This window comes from Penicillium verhagenii (genome assembly GCF_028828195.1).
Source record: "Penicillium verhagenii strain IBT 33310 chromosome Unknown utg000007l_segment0_segment0, whole genome shotgun sequence".
Classification (NCBI taxonomy): domain Eukaryota; kingdom Fungi; phylum Ascomycota; class Eurotiomycetes; order Eurotiales; family Aspergillaceae; genus Penicillium; species Penicillium verhagenii.
Genome location: NW_026643171.1, coordinates 2,468,996 through 2,495,562, shown reverse-complemented (window position 1 = coordinate 2,495,562; position 26,567 = coordinate 2,468,996). Strand labels below are relative to the sequence as shown.

Here is a 26,567-nt window from a genome sequence, read left to right as displayed (position 1 = left end):
TCAATGATTGAAGCACGGAGCTGCCAGCACTTGAGCTGATTCAAACTATTCACCAGACTCATCACCAGCCAGGAAGTCGCCAAACCTCTTGACAAATCTTCATTCATAAATCCAACCAATTCAACGCTATTTCTGTACCAGTTGACCGCATCGTATATTCCAAAATATTGGGCCAAGAATCCTTGGCGGAGGTTCATCCATCGAGAAGTTATCAAGAAAGAGATAGAGAATGTTGCTCCTTGTTTTCATGATGCTGGACTTGATCCACATGGGATCTCCAACATATCAATACAGATCTTCCTCTTTGTGGGTGTTAAGAACACAGTCGCTTGTCGGATACGCAACACAGAGTAGGACGAAGTTGTTCTCTATTTGTTCATCGTCTAGGAAACTCTGGTCACTCTGATCAACCGTGCCAGAAACCAGAACTGCAGCGCAGGTAGAGCATGCGCCCGCACGGCACGAGTAAGGTAAGTCAATTCCCTGCTCTTCGGCTGCGTCGAGAATGTATGTATCATCGGCGCAATTAATGGTGACATCTCCATCGGGGCTCTTCAAGGTAACTTGATAGTCAGGCATTGTAGGCACTGCAAAAATGGTGAAGATAGAGGACAGGTTTCTCGGGAGTTGGGAGGGATGGGTGACTGAAAGAAGCGTGACACAAGGAGAATTAGAATCCGTGGATGATGGACTATTTATGCAGATACTATATGTAATTTTCGCTATTCCTTCGAAGTTCGGGATGTATCTAGTACTTCCAAGGTTCATAGTATACCTTCCTCAAGCACTTGAGTGCTGGCATGCATACACACGTATTTAGGATGCATATGGTATAGTATCCTATTTTGTTCAAGTCTAGGTGGTGGCGCGTGTTGCATAATGTACTGGACATAGAATATGCTGGCTTTCCATTAGCTCATGGTATGCCGGGGGTTTCTCGGTATTGTTTACCACTATCCACATGTGCGTCCATGGGCTATCCAAAAACTTGGAATTCCAATTGCATGGCAGGGGAAGGTACCCTCCTGGACAGACCTTGGAAATAATTTCCAGAACCTATAGAAGTTCTGTTGGTTTGTTCCAAGATTTTTAATTGAATGTTGTTCAGGACGGAGGAACCCCATTCCACACTTGCTATGCGGGAGATGAAGCTGAAATGAGATATGACCTCAGGAAGATCATAGCACTTTAGATATTTCCAATGGTCAACTGGGTGATACTCGGTAGTAAGATTATGTTGATTTCATGCCGCTCCAGTTGCCCATCTGCCCCTCTTTTCACAGCTGTGAAAGTGGATCTAGTCTGCAGAACGAGGCTTTGCGATCCTAACTGCATGATTGGCCCCACGATTCACCAACTTGAATGATCTATGCAGTCTTTACGTGTTATGCGTCCTGCCATCCCCCATAAGTATTGTTGTTGCAGTGATGAAAGAGCGGTGTGTGCTACTCCGAAGTGGCTATCAAGATCTCATGGTGTCACTGCATGCTTATATTAAGTTATTGCGTAGTAGATGATCGCTCTCTCTCAAGTGCGCTCTCTCTCTCACACACACTCACTCACTCACTCTTGACTCCCGAGCAACATCTGTCAATGGCTTCGATAAGTGTTGAATTTAGTCCATTAAGTCTCACGGCAAGAAAAACAAGATCAATAAGTCATATACTACCAATGACTAGTGCTTGTGTATGATGTTCACCATAAGCTATGATAGCTCAGTTCAAAGCTTCAAAGGTTCTTTTGGGCTTCTTCATCCACTGTTGACTGTTAGATACACGTGCACTGATCTCGTATATAAGTGGAAATTGATATATCGAATCGATCTTAACTGCGGACATCTGGAGTATTCTTTCTGAATAGGAAACTGCGTGTCGATCATACATCCTGTAGTCTACCGTGGATATCTTGAGGCCAATAGCAAGTCGAGGAATTGTCAGGTGCAAGTCCATGTATGTATGAAGAAAAATGGTGGCGCCGCTGAGAACGATATCGTGCACATGTGTGTTTGCCTTGATACTACAGACCAAGTGGGTCCATCTTTAGAAAAGAGATTCCTCTTGCGTCGTCAATTCCATGTACAAAATACATAGTACCCAACTCACTTCTTCCCAATCTTTCTTGACCTTGCTAACGTTGTGATCCGTACTCTTTGTATTTATACCCAATCTACTACCTACCATGGCCTTTTCTGATCATTCTCTCTCTCAATACTGTATTTTGCACTGACTCTCTGTATACAGAGACACGTCGACACCATGTCAATGCTCACAGAAACCACCTCCAGGGCCGACCTCTCCTCTCAACTAGAAGCCTTGTCACCCTCTGCTCTCCTCGTCCTCTATTTCTATACACCATGGACGGAATACAGCACAAAATTAAGACCCCTACTATCCTCCATCGCCTCCCAATGCCCAACAACTACCCCGCCAACAATCTCCTTTCTGAGCATCAACGCCAAAAATCTCCTCGAAATTTCAAAAGAATACGGCGTGTCCAAAGCCCCATGCATCGTGTATTTACGGAATGGCCAGATCCTTGAATCAATCAAAGGCTCCGACCTCACGGAGGTCTGCAACGCTCTCCGCCGCTATACAGGAATCAGTACAAAGATTCCCCTCAGCCCTGATCAATCGGCTCACCCTCTTGAGCTATCAGAAGCTTTAATCACCCATCTGACAGAACTGGTCAGGACGGCACCTGTGATGCTATTCATGAAAGGAACACCCAACTCGCCGCTGTGTCGCTTTAGTCGACGGTTGGTTGGGATTCTAAACGAAAATAACATTAGTTATGACTCTTTTAATATTCTGACCGATGAGGATGTTCGACAGGGATTAAAGGGGTTTGGGGACTGGCCTACCTTTCCCCAGCTTTGGGTCAATGGGGAGATGGTCGGTGGGCTGGATATTGCGAGTTCATCCGATTACCGTATATGAACTCTCTGCTCATCGTCTTTTAGGTCCGTGAGCGCATAAATGAGAATTCTGGGTTTTTGAGTCAACATGTGGCCGGACCTGTGCAAGAGTGCTCAACACATGACAAGATTGAGAATTTTCACGCCATTCTTGCTTAGCTCAAGGGTGATAGAAGATGTCTAAATTCCTTAGGCTTGGTTAATTTTCAAGTGGTCGAGGTGATACTTCCCAGTAACCCGTGTTTACATTAAAGTCCTTTGCAATTTTACATCTCCAATCCACCCAATCTACCCATTTCACCCCAATCAATCCTTTGTTACCGCAAATCTACAACCTCGAAGCCATCTGGACAATATGGCACAGTAATTCCCAGCATTTGAAGTTTGGTAAAACATGCAAAGGAAAAATCGCGAATTCCAATCTTGTTGGATTCGTGGACCAATCAACTCCACGATGAGGTAAACTTGCGCTCATTAACTACTAGTAGATGGTTTAGATGGCAGTGTAAAGGCAGTGACTTAGGCGGTTTCAATCTAGACTTTTTCTATCAAGTGCGCACTATCCAGACAAGGAACTATATGTGGAAGAAATTGGCCTTCCTTGAAGAACCCCCATGAACTCCTCTCGATCTATCCACATCAAACTCATCAGCAAAGTACGTATGCCTGAAACATAGAAATAGAAGAACTCACCCTCAGCTGTCTGAAACGCAATCGAAATAGCACCCTCACGATCCACAAGATTATTACTCTTAGCAGTCCGAGCCATTATGTTCATCATATCCAAGCTCGTTCCCCGAGAATACGACAGCTTCGGAAAATTGACTCGTGTACTATCTTTCGACGAGTCGGGACAGTCGGACGGGAGACACAACGTCAACCACTTATCCGGAATACCATCGTCCCACCGTGCTGCAAGCTGTGTTATGTTTCCCCTGCGCCACAGTTGGATCTCTGCGCCCCCCTTTCCAGACTTCTTCCCCCCAAGCACTTTGCTCTTGGTTGAGAGCGACAGAATGCGCCTCGAATAGGACAGATCATAAAGCGGGGAGAGAGCGCTCATGAAGGCGCGCAAGACAGAGTCACTGTCGAACGAGACGACTGCTGGTCCTGTTTTCTTCTCGCAGTGGGAGAAAACGACAGGCTTGTCTGCGGCGAAGAGCTGATTTACGTGGGAAGAGATATAGTCGGTGTAAGAGGCGTGGGGGAAGCGGACACTGAGCGATGAGTGCTGATAGGCATAGTCTGTGTCACGGTAGAGGTAATAGACGTCGGAATGTCGCCACGGCGAATTATTTTGGAAGATCACAGCAGCTTTGTATTGCTTGTGCTGAGTTCCGGTGTCGATAACATCATATATGCGACCTGAGCTACTGGGCTCTGACCATGAGAAGTCTGGTTTGAAATTGATCTCCAAGATAGCCTTTTCAAATTCTTCGGCACCCTGCCCAGTGCTGAAATGTAGCCCCACCCCGATGTTGGGTGTGCTGCCATCATACACGTATGAGTGCAGGATGTTATAATTGCCATCTGTCTTTGATCGCTCTTGGCAAGCATCGGACCATTTGAGAAGGACCTGGCGGGAGAGATCCTCACGATTGATTTGAACATGGCTGAGGGGCATGAATAGTTCAACGCACATAGGATTTCTTCGTGCCACACACGGGCTGATCACCATTCTTCGAGTACAACGCCAAGCTTCGCCGAATGATCTCTCAAGGATGCGGACATTGCAGGACTTGATTATCATTGGCGGGTTCATCGGCTTCATATTCGGGGGCTTCAGGTGCTCGAATATCTCCACCGAACCCTTGAAAATGACACTTTCGGTGAATTCCTTTGAATCGATCGGCTCTCTCTGCCAGACTGCATCAAAATAGGCCTTTGGTATACCGATAAAGTGACCCAAGTCAGCTTCAAACTGAAACGAGATTGAAACGTTCGTATTTTCGAACATAAAAAGCACTGGTTCCGAGATTCGAGCCCCCGGAAACCCCGTTAAACTGGAATTGGCCAAGTTAATCAACGGTGGTAGGTCATCAGGTACAACTGCAAAATGTTTAGTCGGTTGCCCCTCGAAGAATACAATGGCAACAACATGAAACTTACAGTCGCGTTGTAGGCAAAGCGAGCCATTCTGATTACATAGAATGATCTTTGGCTCACTTTCACCCTCCTTGGTTGCCAGTAAGAGCATGTATGGAGCGGATCGGGTGCGGATCCGGAATTTTTTAGATCCAATACCTGCGTTGACAAAGGCTCGATAGAGAACCCTTTCCTCTTCGCTACCAGCATCTTCCTGGTTGACAGCTATCCAACGTGAATTCTCAAGCCCATAGAAGTTCAAGCTACTTTCTGATGCCTCCTCTGGCTGAACAGGCTCCCAGATATCCAATTCTTGGGCACATAAGCTTGAGAAGTCAGGGATATCCAAAGAACTGTACTGAGTCAGCTCATCATTGATTCCCTAAATATTAGTTAGCATCCATAAATATAAACATCAACTGTGACTAGTTACATACCTCTGAAAGGTCCGAGATTGCTTTCCGATTCTCATCAGTCAATAGAGCAGGCGAGTTCTCGTCTCTGAGGACAATTTCATAGAGAATATACGAAGCTTTAAGAAGATCAACATAAGCCTGGTGTGATGCAGGCTTTGATTCGCCGGGAAGAGCCGTATTTCCTCGAGCACTGACAAGGCTATGTCTGTTGCAGTTGGCCAGTGTAGCGCGCGTCTTCAACAGCCACCAAGTCGCAACACGAAGCCAGTCCCTTGTGATGAGTCTTCGGGCCTGAAGCTCTTCATTCACTGAAAGTTCAAAGGCCTTGATGATATCCTGAGGTGGCCTGTGTAATTTATTTTGCGGCACGTACCGTATCGGCCGGGCAAGTTGTTCTTGATGACGGACCTGGCGGAGCTGTTGCATAGCATTGGTAACCGCTTTCATGACATTCTCATGCCCGAAATCCGCAATCGATGAGGAATCGCTAGATTTGCCTACACTTTGTCTGTCATGGACATCAAAGGCATCTTCCCATGGTATTTTGTCCGGCGAGCGACCGTCGATAGAGCCTTCATAAAGCGGTTGAGGACTGAGGGCCCGAGAATTGAGCTTTCCAATTAAGCTTTGTGAAGGTGGGCGACTATAAATGGAGTGTGATGTAGGCAAACTTCCTCCGTGAAGGGAGCCCTCAGATCCAGACATGATAGAATCAGATGAGGTGGATGTATGTTTGGGTCGAGCGGGGATTCGATATGACTGCTGCCCCTGAGAGCTGCGCGAAGAAAGAGGAGAAACAAAAGGAAGCGTTTGTGTATGTGGGGAAATATATGAATTTACAAGCTCCTCGTAGTCCACTGATCCGCTGCTTTTGACAGTCAGCGGTGATACTGCCAAGCTTGAATCGCGACGAGAGCTGTCGAGAGAAAGCAATGCCTGCTCATCCTCCTCCATAGCTTGTATCATTGTCCGTTCGATATCAGCGAGAGAGGAGCTGTAGAAAAAGGAAGAAAAAAAATTAGTCTGGTTAGGAGACAGGATTAGGAAAAGTATCTTACTTTTCTATAGGGCTCATACACAAATTCAAATTGCATGTGTGGACCAGAAGCTGAGATCTGATATCCTCAACTTGTGTCCGCTGTGTAGCCCATTTAATCCTTTGCCAGAATATCTTTCCCTCCGCTATTCCCGACTCTTGATACCGGTTAAGCAGACTCGTCAACCACGCCAAGGTTTCAAAGCAAGCGTTCAGACATCGCTCCAATATCGACCTACGGTCTTCATTCATTCCCTCGAAGAAGAGCGTATTGGAAGTAAAGTCATCAGCAAGGGTTCGCATCACACCCTGTAGCGAGCCCAATCCCGTCACAAGATTGCGAAATCCATCGGGGGCATCTTTTGCGAAGACCTGACATTGATTGTAGACTTCCCATGTGGCCTTTGTCAGGGCAGGAATATCGGCGATCCCAAAATTTTCCGACATGATGAAAGAGCAAAGGTAAATATAGATCGAGGTCCAAAGTTTGGAACGAAGACTATTTCGCACAATTTCCCGGGTTCATCTTTGAGTAACCCTGAAGACAGCTTCGTGTGCCCCGCAGCAAGCCCAACAGGCAGGACTGCAAGAATAATGCAAGTTATCACAGCTGTGATGAAGGATCGCTGCAGGTATCCGGGCGCAAACAAATGCCAAGATCGAGGTGAAGAAGTTGGATGAGATCCAAATCCCCGTCAAAAGATATGACACTAGCACAAGAAAAGCAAGAGGGAAAAAAGAGAGAGAGAAAAGAGGAAAAAGAGGGGATGAGGATTTCACCTGACTTTCGAGTCACTGTCAAAGAAATGATTGTGTTCCTCTGCCATGGAATTTTGGCAAACTGGAAAGCCAATCCATACCCCGGTTGATTGCTTCCCCTGGCGCCTATACCGCCACCGATTCCGAAAGAACATAAAAGGAAATAATGTATGCGTTTGAGGAAGAACTTGGAACTGGAATAAGATGCTTTTGGACGATGGCATAGGATGGGCGCATTGGAAGTATGGATCGCTTTCATTCTCGGAGCCACAAAGTGAAAGTCCTTGAATTAGACCAACACAAAGAACTGTTGAAGAGTAAGTGAGTTGAAAGAACACTGCACCCCGCCAACCTTGTAATGAACTTGGAAAGATTCCACTAACCATTGGTGCATTTCAATTTCTTTGGTTTTTTAAAGAGAATCAAAAATAGAATTAAAGTGGAAAGAGTAGTAGTTGATGCTCATCATATATTTAAAGTGTTGTTCCAGAGAGAATTAGAAGTAAGAATTCCTCAGTACTATTGGTACATACTATAGAACAACTTCATGCAAAACACCACCATTACCGCCATTGCCAACGACACAATGATTTTCCAATTTCTCAGAGCCTCCCTCACACGGGCCAAACAACCCAGCTTCTACTTCACCCTCGTTGAAACGGCAAAGAGCTTTTTCCAAGCCAACCCAGGCTACATCACCCCCGTTGCAGTATGTGCCATTCCAGACAGTCAAAAGTCAAAAGTACCCACCCGACACCTCAGGCACGCTGCCGATCAATCAAACAAGCTCCACAAAAACATTGAAAGCATTGAAAGCTAACATCTTCCCCTGAAGCTCATAACCGCCGTCTTCGGCACAACCTTCTCCCCAGAAGCCAACCGCTGCAGACCCTACTGCTCCCGCTTCTACTCCAAAATGACGGAAACCTTCTCCTTCGACTGGCCGGCAATCATCTGCCTCGTCGTCTGCCTCGGCCTCATGCCCGCCGCCTACTTCCTCACAAACCACTACCTCCCCGCCTCCAAGAACAAGAGCCGCGCGCGCTTCCTCTTCGCCTGGCACGCCTACGACGCCCTAACCCACCTCCTAATCGAAGGCTCCTTCCTCTGGGAATGCTTCACAAGCTGGGCGCCCGTCGCCGGTATCCACAGCCCAGAACCCTTCTTCCTGAATAAGCCTGATCGCGTCTACGGACCCGCCTACGGCACCGGGCCCTCTGCGCGGCTCTGGCAGGAATACGCAAAGGCCGATCGTCGCTGGGCTGGAGCTGATATCACCGTTGTCTCGCTGGAGCTGCTTACCGTTTTGCTGGGCGGACCGGCCGCGATCTATATCTGTTATTTGATTTGGAAGGTGGCTAATGCAAAGGCTTTGGGATCGGCGGTGCGGGGCGGGTTGAAGGCGCAGCTTAGTTTTGCGATGACGGTGCTGGCGACTGCGGAGCTTTATGGGGGTTTTATGACCTTTGCGCCGGAGTGGTTGACGGGCTCGACGCAGTTGGCTACGCATGATTTTGTTTACAAGTGGGTTTATCTTGTTTTCTTCAATGGGCTTTGGGTTTGTATTCCGCTTTGGGTTTTGCGGCAGGTGTGGGTTGATGGGAAGGTTGCTTTTGTGGCTAAGGAGACCGCTGTGAAGAGGCATTAAGTTTGGGGTTTGGTGTGTAGGGGGATCTCTTGTACCGTGTTTTCTTCATTGATTTCGAGGGCATCTATCGATAGATACTGCATACATATTGGGAATTGATGGGTTGCTTGCGGGCTTTCTTGCTTTCGTTGATTTCGGTTTTTTTTTTCTTTGTCTTATGCTTGTGTTTTAGTGGACTTGGGTTGCTTGAGAAATACTAGGGGCTGGAGGTACTAGATTTCGAATATAGATGTTCTTGTTTTTCAACCGTCGTGTCCATTAGCGAAGAGAGAAATGTGAGTGCTGAGAAGACCATAAAATGAAGGGAAGCTTGAAGGCATAATTTCAATGATGAATAATGTACTGTACACGCTCGTAGATTAGGCAACGCAACTCGAAAATCAAATATACCATTCGTCAAAATCATAGAACAATGCAATAATCATTTTCATACCTTACTCACACCTTATGCCCCCGATCCTTATCCCAAAACCAATGGTAGAAGCTCTTCCATTCTTCCGCCTCATCCTCGACGTACTCCCCGACTAACTCAGCAGTTTCATTAATATCATCCGGCATAGGTGCGATCTTCAGCCCAGACGACGCATCAACCCCATGCGCAGCTTCCGAAGCCCCTTCTCCAGCCGCAGTCGCAGCCGCAGCCGCATTGGAAGTCATGTCCACAGCTACACTGCCAGAGTGGCTATTGAGCAAATCTTCAGTGCCTTCCTTAGCCCTTTCCGCAAGTTCACGGGCTCCCTCGCGCGCAATATCACTATACTCCTCCGCCTGCTCCCTCGCACGCGAAATAAGCTCCTCAGGCGACGGGTATCGACGCAAAAGTATGAGAAGAATATAATAGCTCTTCACAATAGAGTTGTACACAGCATCCTTCACTAACATGGTAAAACCGTGCGAGAAAAATCCCTTCAGAAGCTCACCGGACAAACCAGCGTAGACAGCGGAAATGCCCTCCGCACGCGCAATGGTGATAACATTGTAGACGATCTGCGGCATGAGAGCCGATAGGACAGTTTTGCTCTGGCCTGGCTTCTGTGATTCACTACCGCTCATAGCCTGCGCACGCGTCTTCGCCAGCGAAAACGGGTACGTGATTGACGATGCCACGGACTTGCTCAGCGCAGCCAGCAAGAAGGTCACTGCGGCCGAGGGCTTATCTCTTTTTGCGCGCGGAAGAATAGCGCGCTTCAGCACCTCATTTAGGAAGAGGGTGATGGACGGGTTTAGAGTCAGGATCATTGTCGCCGAGTATCCGGACCAGAAGCCGGACAGACCTTTTTCTTTCTGGATCTGCGCTGCAATGTCCAGTGTCGATTGGGCTGGTCCATTAGAGCCCTTTCGCGCAGCGGTCTGCTTTCTTGTGACGATGTTTGCTAGCGGTGTCGTGAACAGCTTTGAGAAGGAGCCGGCTACGACGCCGATGGCGAGTTCGTCTATGATGGGGAGAACGATGTTCTTCGTTTTTGCTGCGCGGGCGGGGCCAACGCGGGCAACGATTCGGCGTTGACGGACAGTATTGTAGGCGAGGAAGAAAAGGAACGAGTCTAGGATTGTCTTGCAGGTGTCCTGTGCTAGACCAGGATAGAAACCCGCTAGACCTTGGTCGAGATAAATTTTGTAGGCTGCATCGAGGATGCTGTTATACTCTCCCTCTTCATCGGTACCATTCTCATCCTCTTTCTTGTCCGTGCTCTTGTCTTTTCGTTGTTGGGTTTGTAATCGGGCGATGATGACACTGAGGGGGTAGACGACGACGCTGGAAACAGCTGAGCCCACGGCGCCAGCGACTGCATTGCCTAGAACTGGGAGGGCGGGGCCGCGGAGAGCTGCGGATTTCCAGTCTCCGATTGGGCTTTGGCTTTCCCAGCGGTAGGAGGGGTGGAAGGCATCCTGCGAGACGATGTTACGTTAGGTATTTGGAAATTATTGATTGATTGGGCTTGGAGATCAATTTAGGCCATACCAGCTCAGACTCGTAGATGAGTTTGTATTCCGCCATGATGATGTTTGGCTCAGACGCGTTTGGATGTTGAGGACTCCTGGGCCTTGGTTTATAGCTGCTTACGCCCGAGTCCCGACCGGGGGATTTCAGTAGTTGTTTGTAGCTGAGTTGACGAAACTAGGTTGAAGCTAGAATGCAGTTCTGGGTGAATTCATACCACCGGGAATGGATCAGAGAAGGCCTTTAGAAGAAAGACCATTAGCGAGCAGAAGAAGTGGGTGTGCAGCTTCCGAGAATGTGAAGATGTACTCCATGGCCGAGGTAGCGGTTCAATTCATTACATCATGCCGATCATGTGGTCCGTGCTAGTATGGGCTGACTTGACCCACGCTACTCCATACTGATAAGACAAGAAAAATAGTAGCCCGACTACACAGAGTATAGTCCGTACTTGTACTTCATACGAAAATCATACGTTGAAAGTGACCGTCAGATTAAACTGAAGGCATTCGTTTGATACTAGACCAACGAGCCTAGTTGACGGCTAACTAGTAGACGAAACCCAATATTCCCATAATTTGTCGCACCAGAAAAAAGAAGACAATCCAGCGAACCCGATCCTCCCAAACCAAAAAAGAAGTCCCAAGCAGTAGACAAGTTTCGTCATACATGTATCTTTGAAAACGAAGACAACAACCAAAAAACAACCATCACACCGTTGAGCGCGTTAAAGAAACAACGAGGCCGAGAAGCCGGCAACCATATCCATGAAGACAGACAGGAAGCAATCTAGCCACCGAAACCGTAGAGGGTACGGCCCTGGCGCTTGAGGGCGTAGACAACGTCGAGGGAGGTGACGGTCTTACGCTTGGCGTGCTCAGTGTAGGTGACGGCGTCACGGATGACAGACTCCAAGAAGGTCTTGAGGACACCACGGGTCTCTTCGTAGATCATGGCGGAGATACGCTTGACACCACCACGGCGAGCGAGACGACGGATAGCGGGCTTGGTGATACCCTGAATGTTGTCACGCAAGATCTTGCGGTGACGCTTGGCGCCGCCTTTGCCGAGACCCTTACCGCCCTTGCCACCTGTAAGAAGACATTAGTATGATTGTAGAAGATGTCGGAAGCAGAAAGAAAGATAATAAAGAGAAAAGAAGAACAAAAAAGAATTAAAAGAAAAAAGAAACAAAGAAGTATGAGGATATAGACAGCAAGGTCATGTTAAAGGTCGAGAAGGGGGAGCGAGAGTTTCCCAGTTGGGTTAGAGTTGGAATGCAGGGTGGCCTGAGGCACATGGTCGGGACTGGTCGCCACCAATGATGTGCCGCCAGGGGCATCACCAACTTCAACATCACGAACATTTGGAAAAACACGACAGCGACTGCGAGGCGAAAAACAACGCGAACATGAAGCAGAGAGAATCAATAGAAAAGAAACTTACGTCCAGACATATTGGCAGTGATGGAAAATAAGAAGGATTAGAGGAGTGTTGATGGTTGAGAGGCGAGGTTGTCAATAAACGCGTCGATGGTTGGCGAGATGTGGATGGGGAGAAGAAAAAAGAAGAGAAAAACAGCTAACGAGAGGGGAAAGGCGGGAATTAAATACGTGGATGACTACGCGTGATTTTTAGGGGTCGGGTGAGAGGGGGGGTTAGTAAGCCATTGGGGTTTTACATTCTGCAATGCGGCGGTGATTGGCAGGCAGGCAGACAGAAAAAAGGGTGTTATGAAGGGCTGGATTGCGAACGCTTCCTTGGGCCATTACCCGCGTCGTGTCAATGCAGCGAAAATCATAATGTCTTGTTGCGGGTCACGTGATTGATAAGCCCCGATAAGAAGCCGCCACATCAAACTATCTGCAACCTTAGTAGGTACATTCCTTATGGTGGGGTAAAGAGTATACACTACCATCTTTAAATATGGATTACGCGTGACAATCAGTGGTTGGGAAATAAATCATAATCTTAATATCATATTATCTTCTATTATCATGGCTCTATAGAATGAAGCAAAACAGGGGGGAGAAAAAAAAGGTTAAATCAAAGGTACTCAAAAGGTACTCAAAGAAAGTACTCCAGGTAAAAGAAGACAAATCTACTTATACCTACCTACCACTTTACGGTGGATAGAACGAAATCTTTGATCAAAACACATTGATTCATATCCCTCGTGCATTCAAGATCAAGTCGCTTCTTGGGCTGAAACGGACATCCTTATCCTGAAAATCATATCTCTTGCCATCTCATCATGGCTTGCATACTGTCAAATATGTGGTTCTTAAAAACGCGCAAAACGGAAAATAAGAGAGAAAAAAAATGGAATACGAACCACCAGAACACCATGCACGCAAGAGTAACAAGCAAACACAAACAGAATGCATCGAAGAAAAGAGGCGGGCGAGACTAAAACTTTTCGATAAAAAAGGTGGAAGATCTGCGGAGCAGGGAAGAAGTGAAAATGCCTCGAGAGGGGGAAGGGGGAGGGGGAGAAAAAGATAAGAAAATCGTCATCAGTCATCATGCATAATCAAAACAAAAAGATCGAAACGGAAAATAACCCGTTTCATCTCAGACGCGACTCAATGATTTCTGTGGATACCGAAAGACCATGGTCCCTCACCAAAACAGCCAATGTCCCAAAAGAGGCCTCCGCGGTTTATTGTACATCGCAGGAAACCAAATCGTTCACATGTAACTAAGAGGTGAAAGACAATCTAGAGCCAGTCGAGTCCCACAAGAAAGAGAGGAGAGATGTCCACCATTCGCAAAATAGAAAAATTTCACTGTGCGCCAACCCAAGCTGTGTGTGCAACGGCCATAGACGGAATGGAGAATGAGTTGACTGGACCAATCTCAGAAAAGGAAAAATCAAGTCCCCTTCAAAGAAACAGTCAACTTGATGAAAAAAAAGGTAGACGTGGAAGAAGGAAGTAGCCGAACTCCATGGCGGTTTATCGAACGACTTTTTTTGTCACTCACCCTCTAATCACAGGCGACGACGGAGGGTCGTTCATGAATCCATGTTGCAAGGTCTGGTGATATGGATAACGGTGGGACATAGGAGACGGTGAGCTGCGAGGGGATGTACGCGGGCTCAGGGCCGCCGGTGACCGAGCACGGGATTCACGAGGTGTTTCAATGGGAGATGATTCGAGAGGAGCCGGAGAGCCGGGAGACAGAGGGGGTGATGGTGTTCCAGAAGGGAAATTTCTGCCGGCCTCCTCGCTAGGATGCTTTGTGGTTGAAGACTTGGAAGAACCATACTGGATTCAAGTTAGTAGCTGGATCGAGAACGTCGACAAAGATGAGTGGGGTCTTACAAAGCAGTACTTATCAACCAACTCTTTGTAGACCGAGGACTCGAGACACGGCTTGCTAGAAACCAGTGAGGAAGGTTTCGGAGTTTCGGCAGGGGCTCCGTCACAGGATTTGCTCACTGGAGAAGACTCGCCCCGCAAATTCTCTGAAACCTTCCGGGTCGGTTTGGCGTCAGCACCGGTGGGCTGTCCAGATCGTGCTCGTGTTGTCAAAGTTGTTCGATCCACAGGAGGCTTGGTTCGAATCGCAGCAGTTAACGAAGCGCCAAAATCGTATCGGTTGCCGAATGCCTGAGGACTAGGCTTCTCCCGACGTTTGGGAGGGCCGCAGGTGTCCATATCATCTGATGAAACCTTGGTCAAGGGCGAGCCTTTCGGATCATCAAATGGGTTGTTGAAGGGTACATTCTTGCTGATTTCGGGGAAATCGTCAAATGATGGGGGCATCGAGTGGGGACGTGTGTGGGAACCAGTGAACGTCCGACTGCGGGGAAGTGCAGGTCGGGATCCACTTGATGGTTTGTTAGGGGCAATAGTCTTGATTGCTTTGTGGAAATCGACCTGGAAATTGAGGCCATTGTTGTTGTCCCAATACTCTTGACCATCAACGTTATAGCGAATGCAGATAAAGAGGGTCTTATTCTCGAGGTTGGCCTGATCATCCAGCTTGATCTCGAATGAAAATCGATCGGAACCATCGGCTGCATGTTTACGGCGAACATCGTGGCAGAAAACTGCACTCACTTCGGAAACAGTTCTCCAGTGGTCAAAGGTGAATCGAGCGGCCACATGCTTGTGGAACGACAAGTTTGCCACGGCAACCGAACCGACCAAGACATTCCTGTCACCTGAAAGGAACAATCTTTCTAGACGAACGGGGTTTGTGGCACGGATTGACGAGTCCTTGGGGAAGTTGGCAAGCCGAAGCTCCCACTCCCATGCTGGGGTCTTGTCTTCCTGTTGTTGTCTAAATGGGAATTCACCCTCGGTGTCATGGTCGTCGACTGGGGATGTTTCGGCACTGACAGCCAATGGTCGGTCGAGCTGTAAGAAGTGACGAATGTGTTCCAAATGAGAGTCGAAGTGCACTGCCTTGGCATAGACCGGAGTTCCCGGCATGCTGGATGGTCGACGTCGAGCGGTTGCGGGCCGGAGAGCCGGACGAACCAGTTCGCCCGACTTCTTCCGAACCATCATGGGCTTGGGTGAGATTTCCACATCACTGTCATCGGGGGAGCTTGTCAGTGCCTCCTCCTGCCGTAAGGTAATAGCGGGATCTGTTGATGATCGTGAGTGAGAGATCTTTCGAGCCGTCTTGGATAGTCGTAAGTGATTGGGTTTCGTATTGAGGGCGGGTAGTGAGTGTGGTTGACTCGATGAGGAGCGAGCCTCGTTTCCTCTGGCGGTGGGGCCCATTCTCTCCGGAGACGATTCCTTTCGTTGTTCGATTGCCTTGAACGCTGCCTCGAGGTCCTCGAGTTTGATTGACGATTGATGAGGTGACTCTTCGTCTGAGTTCGGGGCGGATTCGGGCGGCGAGATTATCGCCCCTGGTGGGATGACGGCATGGCTCAATGGAGGTGGGGACTGGCGGAGACTAGCATGGGGGTCAATGATGTGGCCAGTCAGCCGTGCAGAATCGGGGGATTGCACGGGGGACGTGGAGATAGATGGACTCCTCCTGTGGCGTCGAACATACGAGGTAGAGGAATAAGATCGGGAGCCTTGCAGGCGATCTGAAGCAGAGCGAAGCAAACCAGGCCTTTCTGGAAGGACGTCTGGTTTAGGTCCGCAGTACTCAATGTGCTGCGCGGCGAGCAACGACTTCAACGGCGCAGTGTAGGGCATCCGGCCGACTTGTGTGTCTTGACACAAGAAGGGGCGAGAGATTCACGGAATACTCGATGGTAGGATTTCAAGATGAAAGCATCAGAAGCTGTTCGGCAAAGATGGTGTCAGTCATTGGTATAAATCCGATCCTGTGGCGAGATGGCGAGATGGCGAGATGGCCAGGTGTTGGGGTGTTGGGAGGAGCTGCAAGGTGAGAGAAACCAACGGGCATGGGAGTTGCAGGGAGTAATTGGAAATCGCCAAAGTGAACAGGGGGGAAGATGATAATGGCGGGTTATGAAATGCAGTGGAGTGGTGTGATACCGGATGGCAAAAGAGGAAGGCGCGATCCAGTAGAAATGGAAAAGTATCACAGCACCTTCCAAGTGACACGGGAAGGCAAGAACCGACTGGTCAAGAAGGCAATGGGCAATGAGATGCAATTGAGGGGTAAAACCAAAACCCTTGGAATAGGTGAAGAGTGAAAGTGGGATTGGGAAATGAGAGGAATGTGGGATACATAAAAAAGAAGCAGCTTATCACCTACCGTATAATCAAAAAGTATGGCGTGAAGATAGGCAGAGTCGGTGGTGGCGAGATTATGCAAACGTGGGAAATAAAAAGGGCCAAAGTCACCCGAATGTATCAAATAAAATAAAAAAAGTACAAGAGAAAAAAAAAGGTAATGAATCCCCCAAAAAATGAATTGAGAGGAATTATAAAGGATTGGATGATTGCGATCAATGATCACCTCACCCCAGTACCTTGAAAGTATCCGATAAGTCGTAATGTGGAGGGGCGAATCAAATTGCCATTCCCGAGACCGTTTTTTTTTTCAGGAATCAAGAAAGAAAACCAAGATCCCACTTCCCATATAAATTCCCTAGTGGGAAATAAGGTGCAAAAGGGAAAGGGGAAGTTTTTCTTGGGAAAAGAAAAAAAAGGAAGACCCGGAGATAAAAAAGCCAGGGAATTATAGCTATTTGCATAAAAAAAAAATATCCAAAAAAACTGGGTAAGGAGGAATTGTAGGGGCAAAAAAGTGGAACAAGATAAATAAAGACTTACAAGCGCCCATTGGTAAAATCTGCTTTGCATCGACTCCGCTTGGTACTGTCAGTGCGTCCCGTATAGCATGGTTAGGGACACGCCAATGTGGGTCGAAAAGACTATGGAAGTCACTTCCAAGAAATAACTTGAATTTTACCATTTTTCTTTTTGATTTGGTTTATTTTTTTAGTTCTAGCCTTTTTTTTTTCCCATCAAATATCTATTTAATTTAGTCAATGCGGAAAAAACGCCCCATGGAGTAGACTAGTTACTATACTCTGACGACCAGGTACCCTCAAAGTTATAATCTAGACAATTTAGAAATCCTTGGATATAATCCATCGACTATTATGGCTATCATGGCTATCATATTTTTTTTTTGATTTAAACTTGACTCCGAAATACCCGTTCCCACCTTACGACTTCAACTTGGTTAAAATGATGTGCAATCTCCATAAAAAAAAAATAAAAAAACTGAATCTTCCCTCTCTACGTAGGGGCTCCGCTCACTAGCTTGATAATCCATTTTTCCTCTTGTGTTCCCTGTTTCGGGACTGACGTACTGGCAATTGTATCACCTTTTTTTTTCTTCTTCCTCCGCGGAATGCGACCGGGGTAAAGAGTGTCGAAATGCAAAAGAAAATGGGGTAATCAACGTAGAGAAATGACCGAATGGGAAAAATCAAGGAAAGAATCCCAAAACGACGTTCCAAGAGATCCTTATCATCTAAGGAGGTCCGAGTCCTCCGATTTCACCATTGGTCCAGAATCAAACAAAGATTTTTCTTTCCCATATAACCTCGAATTCTATTCTCAAACAAATATCAAACTGAATGAATATATTAAATGCTTTAAACAAATACGAGATCTCACCGTACTCCGCGAAGGGGCCCCCGGATTCATAGATTCTCCTATGTTTGATGGGTTTTATCGCCCCCATACTGACCCACGGAACCATGGAAGAAAAGGGAAAAAGTCAATCGTATACATGAACTTATTTCCTTTTCATCTTTCCTTTCTTTTGAATACTCTGAAATAAGAACCTTTTCTTCCCCATCTAAAGTTTTGATCTTACATGTAAGGGAGTTTGTCCACTTGACCTACGGTGGGACACTAATTTCTACGGTTTTCCCTTTTCAGCCTCGAGCTACACAAATTTGCATTTGCATTGGAATGGAGGGGCAAGTGGCCCCAGGTATGAAATGTCTTTTACTCAACTGTGACATGCATAAGTGCTAGGTTATTTCATTGGGGTTATCTTGTTCAACGCCCAAGTGGATCGACCGAGCAGCGACCTATGTATGTATGCACTCCGCCCCACTTGAACGTGCCGTGAAAACCGGAGCTCATGGGGCCGATCTCCATTGAACCATTTGCCCACTTTAGTAAAGAGAGGGAAAAAAAAATAGAATACTTGCAGGTTGCAGATAGCAGATTAGATGGTTCGAATTTTTTGATTCCCAGATCTTCTTTTTTTTTCAATTCTTATCTTGACTTTCGAACCATTGACTCATTACGGATCTGGTTCCAAGGTTATAAGCGACTATCAAAGCCAAAGCAAATGGGCAGTGGTAATTCCACGCAAAGTGGATGATGTCATACTGCAGTTGACAGGCCCCGAGGGTTGGATTATTTCCTTGGTTTGATTCCCCCTTGGCAGGTCTGGGCCTCAACTGGTATCCCAGTTTTTCTTTTTTTTTACTCTTTTTCATGCAGCTCAGATTACTATGTAGTATGTCCACACCCGTTGACTATGCAACATTGGCGTTTCTAAAGAGGTTCGCGGGAGTCTCGGAGTACTATCAGCCGCAGTAAGAACATTCTTGTGTCTTTTTTTTTTCTCTTTCTTTTTTTTTTTTCTTATTGTTCATTTTTTTCTCTGCGCTTAAGAAATCTCCTGTCGGAAGTCCCCGACATCCATTCTGGATAACTAATCCCGTTATCAACCCCGGACTGATGAACCCAGGTTCAAATGTTCGGAATCAATTAGCTTGTACCAGGTACTGCCGTTATCTACTGTGGAACGATAGGAATAAAATCTAAAAGGCCCAAGTACCACAATCCAAAGAGAAAAATTTTTGAAAAAAAAGGATAAAATATAAAAGAGAATAGAAAATAAGTATCATTACGCATATCGATTCCAGCTGGAATATTGGATATGTTCTCGGGAAAGTCTATTCCGTGTTTCACGATACCACAAGCGCCCGGACGTTATGAGATACCTCCTCGGGAGGCGCATGTCTCATTGTAATATATGGCTTCAATTTTACTTGTGGCTTGCTCTAGTAACCTTTCAACATGGTTTTCGAAACCCTGCGTCTAGATCCCCCTTTTATTGTTGAGAATCTTTTTCTTTTTGCCACCGCTAAAATGGTGGCATTAGAAATGTGGTGGTGGCTTTTAAAGATTCTCCATAACGCTAAGCCTCAGATTGGCGAAGCCGGTCAGCCAATAAAGAACATGTCTCCACCGAGAGTGGATCAGGGGTGGTCGGCTAGCCTAAGTACTATGAAAGAGGAAAAGCGTATAATGAAATCGAAACAGTCGAGACCAAGAGCGCGTTCATCTGACAATCCTTTGACTCAAAACGATCTTCTCTAATTCTGTACCCCCCCTCCCCCTCCACCCGGCCTTGCATAACAAGGCTGTGATGTTGATCTTCTCTCCAGGTTTTTCTATCTCGTGTCTCTCCCCCTCAACTCCACAAGCACAACTGGGGAAAGGAGGGGCTCCAGCCCGTCCCGCAGTTTGTGATCAGTGCGTCCCTCGGAAACGACACATCTAGATCGCTCGACCTTGGGGATCTTTGTATGGATCATGGCTGATAAGGGACCCTCCCAATAGCCAACCCCGTCGTTTCGGTGAAGCTGCAAGGTTGCAGAAGGTTTCCGACCATGCTGTACCTACTTACAAGCGATAACGCTCGTTGGCTGGTCTACCCTCTGATTTCTAACCAAAACGCTGGGAACCCTCCGTGCACTTTTCGTCCGTTGACTTTAAACCAGTTAACCCTGTTTTTTCAAGGTCGATCTTCTGCAACGTTCTGCAACGTGATCTTTTGATAACTTGGATCTTGGTCCCGAAGAATGAGATAGACAAGTGATTCAAAAAAAAAAAGTGGAATTCCTCAAATTCCGCTCTACACTGCCTTGCATTGACATGCACGCATTGGTCGCATCGGTCGCATGTACTATGGCACCACCAAAATCACGTCTTCTACCCATGCTAGATTCATTCGTCGTCCTACCCCAGCAAGGTGGTCGATGCGCAGCCCCCAGCGGTCGGACCAGTACATCCCACCACGGTCTTCTCTCCTCGGATTGGTAGCCTGCACTGGAAAGTTCAGCCTTAGATCTTAGTTTTTCTGACCTCCGAGCGCTTACTACTTACTCAACGTGGTCTCAGACTATCTTGCGATCAACAAACTTTCGGACTTTTTTTCTTTTCTTTTTGGTTTTGAAATTGTATGCTTTCTTTTTCAATGAAGCATGACCATGATCTTCACCGCTCATAGTGAGTTTACTCAATGGCCTCACCCTCGAGCCCTATCTCAATTCCATTCCACTCACCGGTACAGCCTTGGATCGCTATACGGGATTCGGCTTGCATTGACAATATGGTGGCTGAACCTTGAATGGAAGCTCCCCTTCGGCATCCAGCCTGCCGAGTGAACGAAACCAATACATCTCACCCTCATATCCGGGGATACGGAGACGAGAGCTTCTTTTTGATTTTAGACTCTTCCCAGCGCCATGAACTTATTTTTTTTTCTTTCTAACCTTCTCAGCTTGCATACACACCCCGCAAAATACTGGTCTGGCCATATGTCGCCAGCTCGCCACTGAACTGAAAAAACAGAACTAGATAGATGAACAGCTGTACGAGTCAAGATGATCCCAATTGCCATTGCTGATAGGATAGATCTGCACGAGGCCGCAGCAATCTACCCCGCGGGGGAGGAGCAGTCAATTCTGTAGGCCCTCAAGACGCACGCAATTTGACTTCCGATATGCGAACCCCGCAGAGGGATGTGATCCGGGGTCGACGCTGACTGCGCGCGGCTCTCCTGGTCATATGTGTGGGGATTATGGGCATCCTTTGCGATAGTAAGGGGATCTCACGAATGGGAAGCACGAGCTGACCTAATTGGACTGGTTAACCAACCCTTATCTCGGCTTGATGGTTTCAAAGATAAAAAAAAGTCGGTGTGCTTCCCGAGTTTATTGCATCGGGGACTACCATGTACTTCTCGATATGCAATTGTCCTAGCAAATATCACGTCCGAGATATCGAATCAAATCCCACTATCACTACCTTGGAAATCTATCTGATACGGAGCCATTCAAATGTTAAGTTTCGGAATATCAATATCTATACTTGGTGAAACTGCTCTTATCTGCAAATGTCGTTGCACTGCTGAGGCGCCTCCGTTCTGATAATGCAATTTATCTCGCATCACGCCAGAAAAATGGCAAATCTCTCCGTGTTGGCGCCTTGTATGCATTGCGTCGGACACATGACCGTCATTTGCAGCTTGCAGGGATGCTGACACGTTGTCGTCAGGGTTATCTAGGCACAAGTGTTGATTACAGGGTATACGTATACGTAGACATGGCCCCATCACACAACTTGGCGAGAACTTCAATCTCCTCAGTTTTCAAAAGGACGTGCGCTCAGACGCTCAGGGACCACCGTCTCTGGTCTGTGCGATGAAGCTCTAAAGGAAAAGAAAAATAAAATCTCCCAAGCCAAAAGTTTGTCATGGATGTGCAACCCCCCCCTCGTGGGGTGGGTCTCCTCCCCACATCCTGTACTCGATGAAAAAAAAAAAAAATAGTAACATACACTGCTGCTGTACAGTATGCCTCACATACTTTTGATTCACAGTCTAATGCACGGCATGGGAAACCATCCAATGGTGGTCAGAGCAGTCGGCAACAGCCTAGACTTACTGGGCCGTAGTCAGTGCGTTCGATCCCGGCGATATGACTCGACGGTTGGCGCATAGACAGTGGGGCTGGTGGCTGCATATCGCCTGGTGCTCTGCACTCCGGACATTAGGCAGTGCATTAGTGCGGTGAACTGACAATGGCTTCTGCATTATGAGAGGGTCAGTGCATGGCATCATCTGTTTCGAGCTTGGGAGTTCTACATTAGAACTAGTGGTTTCTCTCAGGGGCTGTTAGCTTCCAAGACCTCAAATGTTATTTTATTTTTGATGCAAACTAATATCTGCAAGTATACCCCGAAATTATCAAAATTGGAATTGCGGATCCACTTTCTATGTTTAACGTTCATGCCGCATGTTTGTATACAGTTCTCTTCGAATTACTACTACTAGTATTATTATCGGCTTGTCAGATATGGCAACCTCCGCCGCTAAGGTTCCACCATTCGTATACTACCCTCAGACCTTGCCAGCGGCACCAAAGTAGCTTCCAGCTTGGCTAGTGGTGATCATGGATCGTTTGCGCCAAGATCATCAATTGCTAAAACGTTTTCGTCCCTATTCTGCCAGGTATAGCGAGATCCACATGGACCATTGACCCTGATGGACCCTTATGCTAGATAAATAACAATGTGATCAAGAACCAATGCCCTAAACCAACATCGGTGGATTTGAATAGTCAACCTTGGAAACCTTATTTCGCCATTTTTATACTGGATGCTGCAACCTTGCAACCGCCAGAAGAGGAATTGCGTGCTGACTTGACTCATATTGACATTACGTCTGCATTATCATTCTCAAGCCTTCGAATCCCGCTTGGCGGGAGAGGCGCCAGCCAAGAGAAGCGCCACTGTCGGCCTATAACGCCCATCGAATCGAGTGGAAATCAGCCACTTATTCCCAACAATTCCGATAACCCCGGCTTGGACGAATCAACGGTCATATCTGCCAACTGGGATTGAATTTTCTGTTTGGTGGCAGTACCATGGCGCGCTTGCTACAGCTGGCTTTTCTCATCCTTTTTGGTAGCGCTGTATGAATGTCTCCGATAAATGAAGCCTTGCTATTATAAGAAATCTACTCCGTACTCACATAGAATCCTTGTTTGCTTTATCATTTGTCGGGTCAACCCGGGTCAATTAGTACTCCATCTACCCATCTATCAGTATCCACTTTGTTCCTACTTTTTGGTTTATATCCCTAGCTGCATGCATGTTATCATGACTTCTTACCTATATAGGTAAACCGTGGGCGCGTTTCGACTAGGGAGATGGGGTTTGGGGGTTTTCTGGGGGTCTTTGCACAGTAAAGGTAATCCCCGGACATTTTCCTATGATCTACTACCCGAACAAGGTACAGAGGATCAGCCCCCTGTGGGGTCTGGGGTCGGGTCTGGATGTGGGCAGTGCTCGACCCTCGACTCTCGACCCTCAATGGTTGCGCACAGCACATAATTTGATACTTTCGTGTTTCAATCCACACGTAGCCTAACTATGGGTCGTCCTAAAAGGGATGATTTGCGGTTTACCCCCACATGGACGAAGCCGAGATTCCTATCGGCCCCACGACCTACCTTGGTTGCCTACGATCACGTATCTCGAACTAGACCCAACAACTTCTCGTCCCATCAGCGAAAGAGAGAAACGAAAAGAAGTAAAATAAAAAAAGCCCCGCGGAGACAAGAGACAAGACTGGTTGCATATGCCCTGCACCCCGGTCGAATTGCGGGGTGCATCACCCCTCAATGCCAGTTCACCTGCTTATCAACCCAAAACTCGATGAACCCCGCGATACCAGTGCCAGCGCGCCAGGTCCGCAACGTCCAAGCACACTCTGTACGCGTCACGAGCACGCGGAATGCTCTGGAACGCCATGCAGATGGTTAAACCATCCCTCACCGTAACAACTGGTCTCTTTTCTCTTTCCCCGCCTCTTTCTATTTCTGTTTCTATTGTCGTCTCTATCGTAGCCCCTCACTTCCAACAGCTTTTTATGCTGTACTTCGTAGCCTCCTCTTTTATTTCCCTTCTTGTCCTCCTGTCAGCCACACCCGAATCCGACGATCAGACCTTGGCTTTCCCTTATCCCCGGATGTATCCCAAATGGCCCCAAACACCCCTCCTTTTCTTCCCCCCCCCCCTCCCCCATCTCCCTGTGCAAATCAGCTCCCCCCGTCTATTGCTCTCACCACTTCCTTCCCCGCCCACACGGATAAGGACTTCCCGTTTCACACCTGCATCGTGCGCCGGGAATTCCGTGCTGAATGACCCTCTGCAGATATTCAGCAGAGCTCCGGATGCACCGGTAACACAGACAGAACAGAAAAGCTCCTCGCGACGCACATGATGTCCCAATTGCCAGGCTATAGTTCCGGAGCTCCGGTCTGAACGAAGTCTCGAGAATCGAGTCTCTAATTGAACTGCAGGACGAAAGACAGTGTAGACGGCTCTCCGCCTTGCAGATTTCAGTGGATGCTTTCCAAATCTTTTCCGTTGTACAGAAATCATTCTACCAGTCCGCCCGATTTACAGTTTGGAAATGTGACTCGACTCGAAGACCGAGTCTTGCGGGGGACAAATAGAAGTCGAGTGTAAAAGTGTGCATATCCGGGTCCTTTTTTCCCCCACAACACTTGCAAATACGGATCATCCGTACATAGACGCCATGGATGCAGTCTACTAGTACATATGCACATTGCATATGCATTCACTTTTACTTCCCCTTACCTCCTTCCTCTTCCTACCATAACATAACCCTTTCTTCCCCCACTTCTTTTCCAGAGATGTATTTGTGGCTTGAATCTTCTTGCTAAAGGACTGAGCTGGCCAAAGCCACGGCCGCCACTTGCAACATACAATGTTTTGGGTGGAAACTTTATCGGCTATCTCGCCCCAGTGGCAAGCGGTCTGCAGAGCTCCGGCCAGTATGCACAGGGGTCGAAGCTTGAAGTATTTTCTTTGTCACCGCAAGGTATTGTGTAGTCTTTGACATGGTCGGACCCTCGTCGTGCGACCTAGGCGTTGAGGGACGTGTCTTGCATTGCCGCCACCACTGATCTGCGGCAAGAGAGCCAGACGGATGTTTTTTTTTAGCGTAGCGTGCGGGCCCGTGAGTAATATCAAAAGGTACTAATGTTTGTTGAGAATTTGAGAAGAGTTTTTTTGTTGCTCTCTTTGACTTTCGGTGCCACTTGCCACTCCTGTACGATTGAATTGCTCGGTGAGTAAATCGATGCTGAAGGGAAAGACTGAGAGAGAAAGAGAGAGAAGTGCGAAAGAGTTCAGCGTTGGGAGCATTGACCAATGCGCCCCCTCGGGTGAGCCTAGCCAGCCCTGAAGTGAATTCGATTTCTTCTCTGGTCAATTGATTGATCTCAGACTATGACACTTTGTCGGGGGTTTCGCTCACCTTTACTATCCTGTATCATTGTGTCCTCTGGGGAGTCTGATATATGACAATTTCATTTCATGAGTCTCAATTCAGGTACCGAGTCTGGTCTGTTGCGGCTAATTGTTGCCTTCATAAGTCGAATGTCATGATCTGACTAACATATCAAGTGAGCTCTCAGTTAGAAAACCTCTATACCATTGGGTGAAGACGAAGCGTCAAGAGACATCTCTGTGATACATCCAGGATAATCTGAACCTAATTGGATGTGGAATGAGCTTTGGATTTTTCCAATCCTATGTCAGCTTGTCAAAGAGCTAAATCAGCTTCATCGTGACTAAGGGGTCCAAAGGTGCTGGTTATAAGCTCGTATGTTCCTCGATTTATGATCTGATGAGCTCGAGAAAGTTTTCGCCCTTTACTGGAACACGTTGAGCCATGCATATGCATTCGAATATGTATGCCCGGGTGTATATGTTAATACTCTAGGTATTCTCAGGTGTACATGTGCTCTCGAAGGGTCAAGTACCCAACCGGTCCGCAAATTCTCGCCTAGGTTCTGCACGTAACAGTAGTCGGTTATCGAGATGTCTCTTTCTAACCTTGAAACCAAGGATCCATTTGTGTGACAAGGATATCGACTGATGTCTCAGGAGCTACTCAGGCGAGCCCGGGTTTATCCTGGTTGGAAGAAATGATCACTCAGATGGAGGTAGGATAGTATGTCGCTGAATTTGGGCTTGGGCAAGGGCGGCGCAATTGAGAAACGGTTCATTCGATTTGTTGTGTTCCTGGCCTAGTCGGGTAGTAGCTCACAAGATGCCATATTAAAGTACTAGTAAGTTCTGGGAGGAGGAAGAAAAATGAACGGGCTCACAGATCACTGCGGTGAGACCATGATGACCAGGTTGGTGCCCAACATCACCCGGCCTGACAAGTACTAGATGGAGTGGTACGGCGGCCCACAAGGTAAGCAATGGCCATACCTTGACTTAATCAACTATCACTGGCAGAATGGAAGGGTTACTACAAGCCAGTGATTTATCTTTTTATCTTTAGTTTTTTTTATTGTCATTTTTGTTTTCAACCTTGGAAGATTCAAGGTCCACATGTATATGGGTGATCATGATCCGAAGCGTGAAAGTAGTATGTAAACATTTGAACATCCTTTGAATATTTCAATAGGTATACTACCTATGCCAGCAGTACCTGCCTAGATACAAGTAGGT

The 26,567-nt window shown here is 47.2% G+C and overlaps 8 protein-coding genes across 8 annotated transcripts; 3 read left to right on the top strand and 5 right to left on the bottom strand.

Moving 5' to 3' along the window:
* Window positions 1-285: 285 nt before the first annotated feature.
* On the bottom strand, window positions 286-579 carry N7466_007597 (ferredoxin; the record flags this gene model as incomplete). Its single annotated transcript, XM_057166986.1, has 1 exon — window positions 286-579. The coding sequence occupies one exon, from the start codon at window positions 577-579 to the stop codon at window positions 286-288; it is 294 nt and encodes a 97-aa protein (XP_057020027.1).
* A 1,676-nt stretch (window positions 580-2,255) lies between these two features.
* N7466_007596 (glutaredoxin family protein) lies at window positions 2,256-2,936 on the top strand (the record flags this gene model as incomplete). The annotated part of the gene is made up of 1 exon (XM_057166985.1): window positions 2,256-2,936. One exon carries the CDS (start codon window positions 2,256-2,258, stop codon window positions 2,934-2,936), a length of 681 nt encoding a protein of 226 aa, XP_057020026.1.
* A 537-nt stretch (window positions 2,937-3,473) lies between these two features.
* N7466_007595 (uncharacterized protein) lies at window positions 3,474-6,898 on the bottom strand (the record flags this gene model as incomplete). The annotated part of the gene is made up of 4 exons (XM_057166984.1): window positions 3,474-4,963; window positions 5,024-5,381; window positions 5,437-6,409; window positions 6,474-6,898. 4 exons carry the CDS (start codon window positions 6,896-6,898, stop codon window positions 3,474-3,476), a joined length of 3,246 nt encoding a protein of 1,081 aa, XP_057020025.1.
* Window positions 6,899-7,796: 898 nt separating this feature from the next.
* N7466_007594 (EXPERA domain-containing protein) lies at window positions 7,797-8,858 on the top strand (the record flags this gene model as incomplete). Its single annotated transcript, XM_057166983.1, has 2 exons — window positions 7,797-7,919; window positions 8,046-8,858. 2 exons carry the CDS (start codon window positions 7,797-7,799, stop codon window positions 8,856-8,858), a joined length of 936 nt encoding a protein of 311 aa, XP_057020024.1.
* Window positions 8,859-9,296: 438 nt separating this feature from the next.
* On the bottom strand, window positions 9,297-10,857 carry N7466_007593 (putative mitochondrial carrier protein; the record flags this gene model as incomplete). The annotated part of the gene is made up of 2 exons (XM_057166982.1): window positions 9,297-10,748; window positions 10,822-10,857. 2 exons carry the CDS (start codon window positions 10,855-10,857, stop codon window positions 9,297-9,299), a joined length of 1,488 nt encoding a protein of 495 aa, XP_057020023.1.
* A 732-nt stretch (window positions 10,858-11,589) lies between these two features.
* N7466_007592 (histone H4) lies at window positions 11,590-12,256 on the bottom strand (the record flags this gene model as incomplete). Its single annotated transcript, XM_057166981.1, has 2 exons — window positions 11,590-11,891; window positions 12,247-12,256. 2 exons carry the CDS (start codon window positions 12,254-12,256, stop codon window positions 11,590-11,592), a joined length of 312 nt encoding a protein of 103 aa, XP_057020022.1.
* A 1,525-nt stretch (window positions 12,257-13,781) lies between these two features.
* Window positions 13,782-15,971, bottom strand: N7466_007591 (protein phosphatase regulator GAC1; the record flags this gene model as incomplete). Its single annotated transcript, XM_057166980.1, has 2 exons — window positions 13,782-14,069; window positions 14,127-15,971. The coding sequence occupies 2 exons, from the start codon at window positions 15,969-15,971 to the stop codon at window positions 13,782-13,784; spliced, it is 2,133 nt and encodes a 710-aa protein (XP_057020021.1).
* A 269-nt stretch (window positions 15,972-16,240) lies between these two features.
* N7466_007590 (uncharacterized protein) lies at window positions 16,241-16,438 on the top strand (the record flags this gene model as incomplete). Its single annotated transcript, XM_057166979.1, has 1 exon — window positions 16,241-16,438. One exon carries the CDS (start codon window positions 16,241-16,243, stop codon window positions 16,436-16,438), a length of 198 nt encoding a protein of 65 aa, XP_057020020.1.
* Between the last annotated feature and the right edge of the window lie 10,129 nt (window positions 16,439-26,567).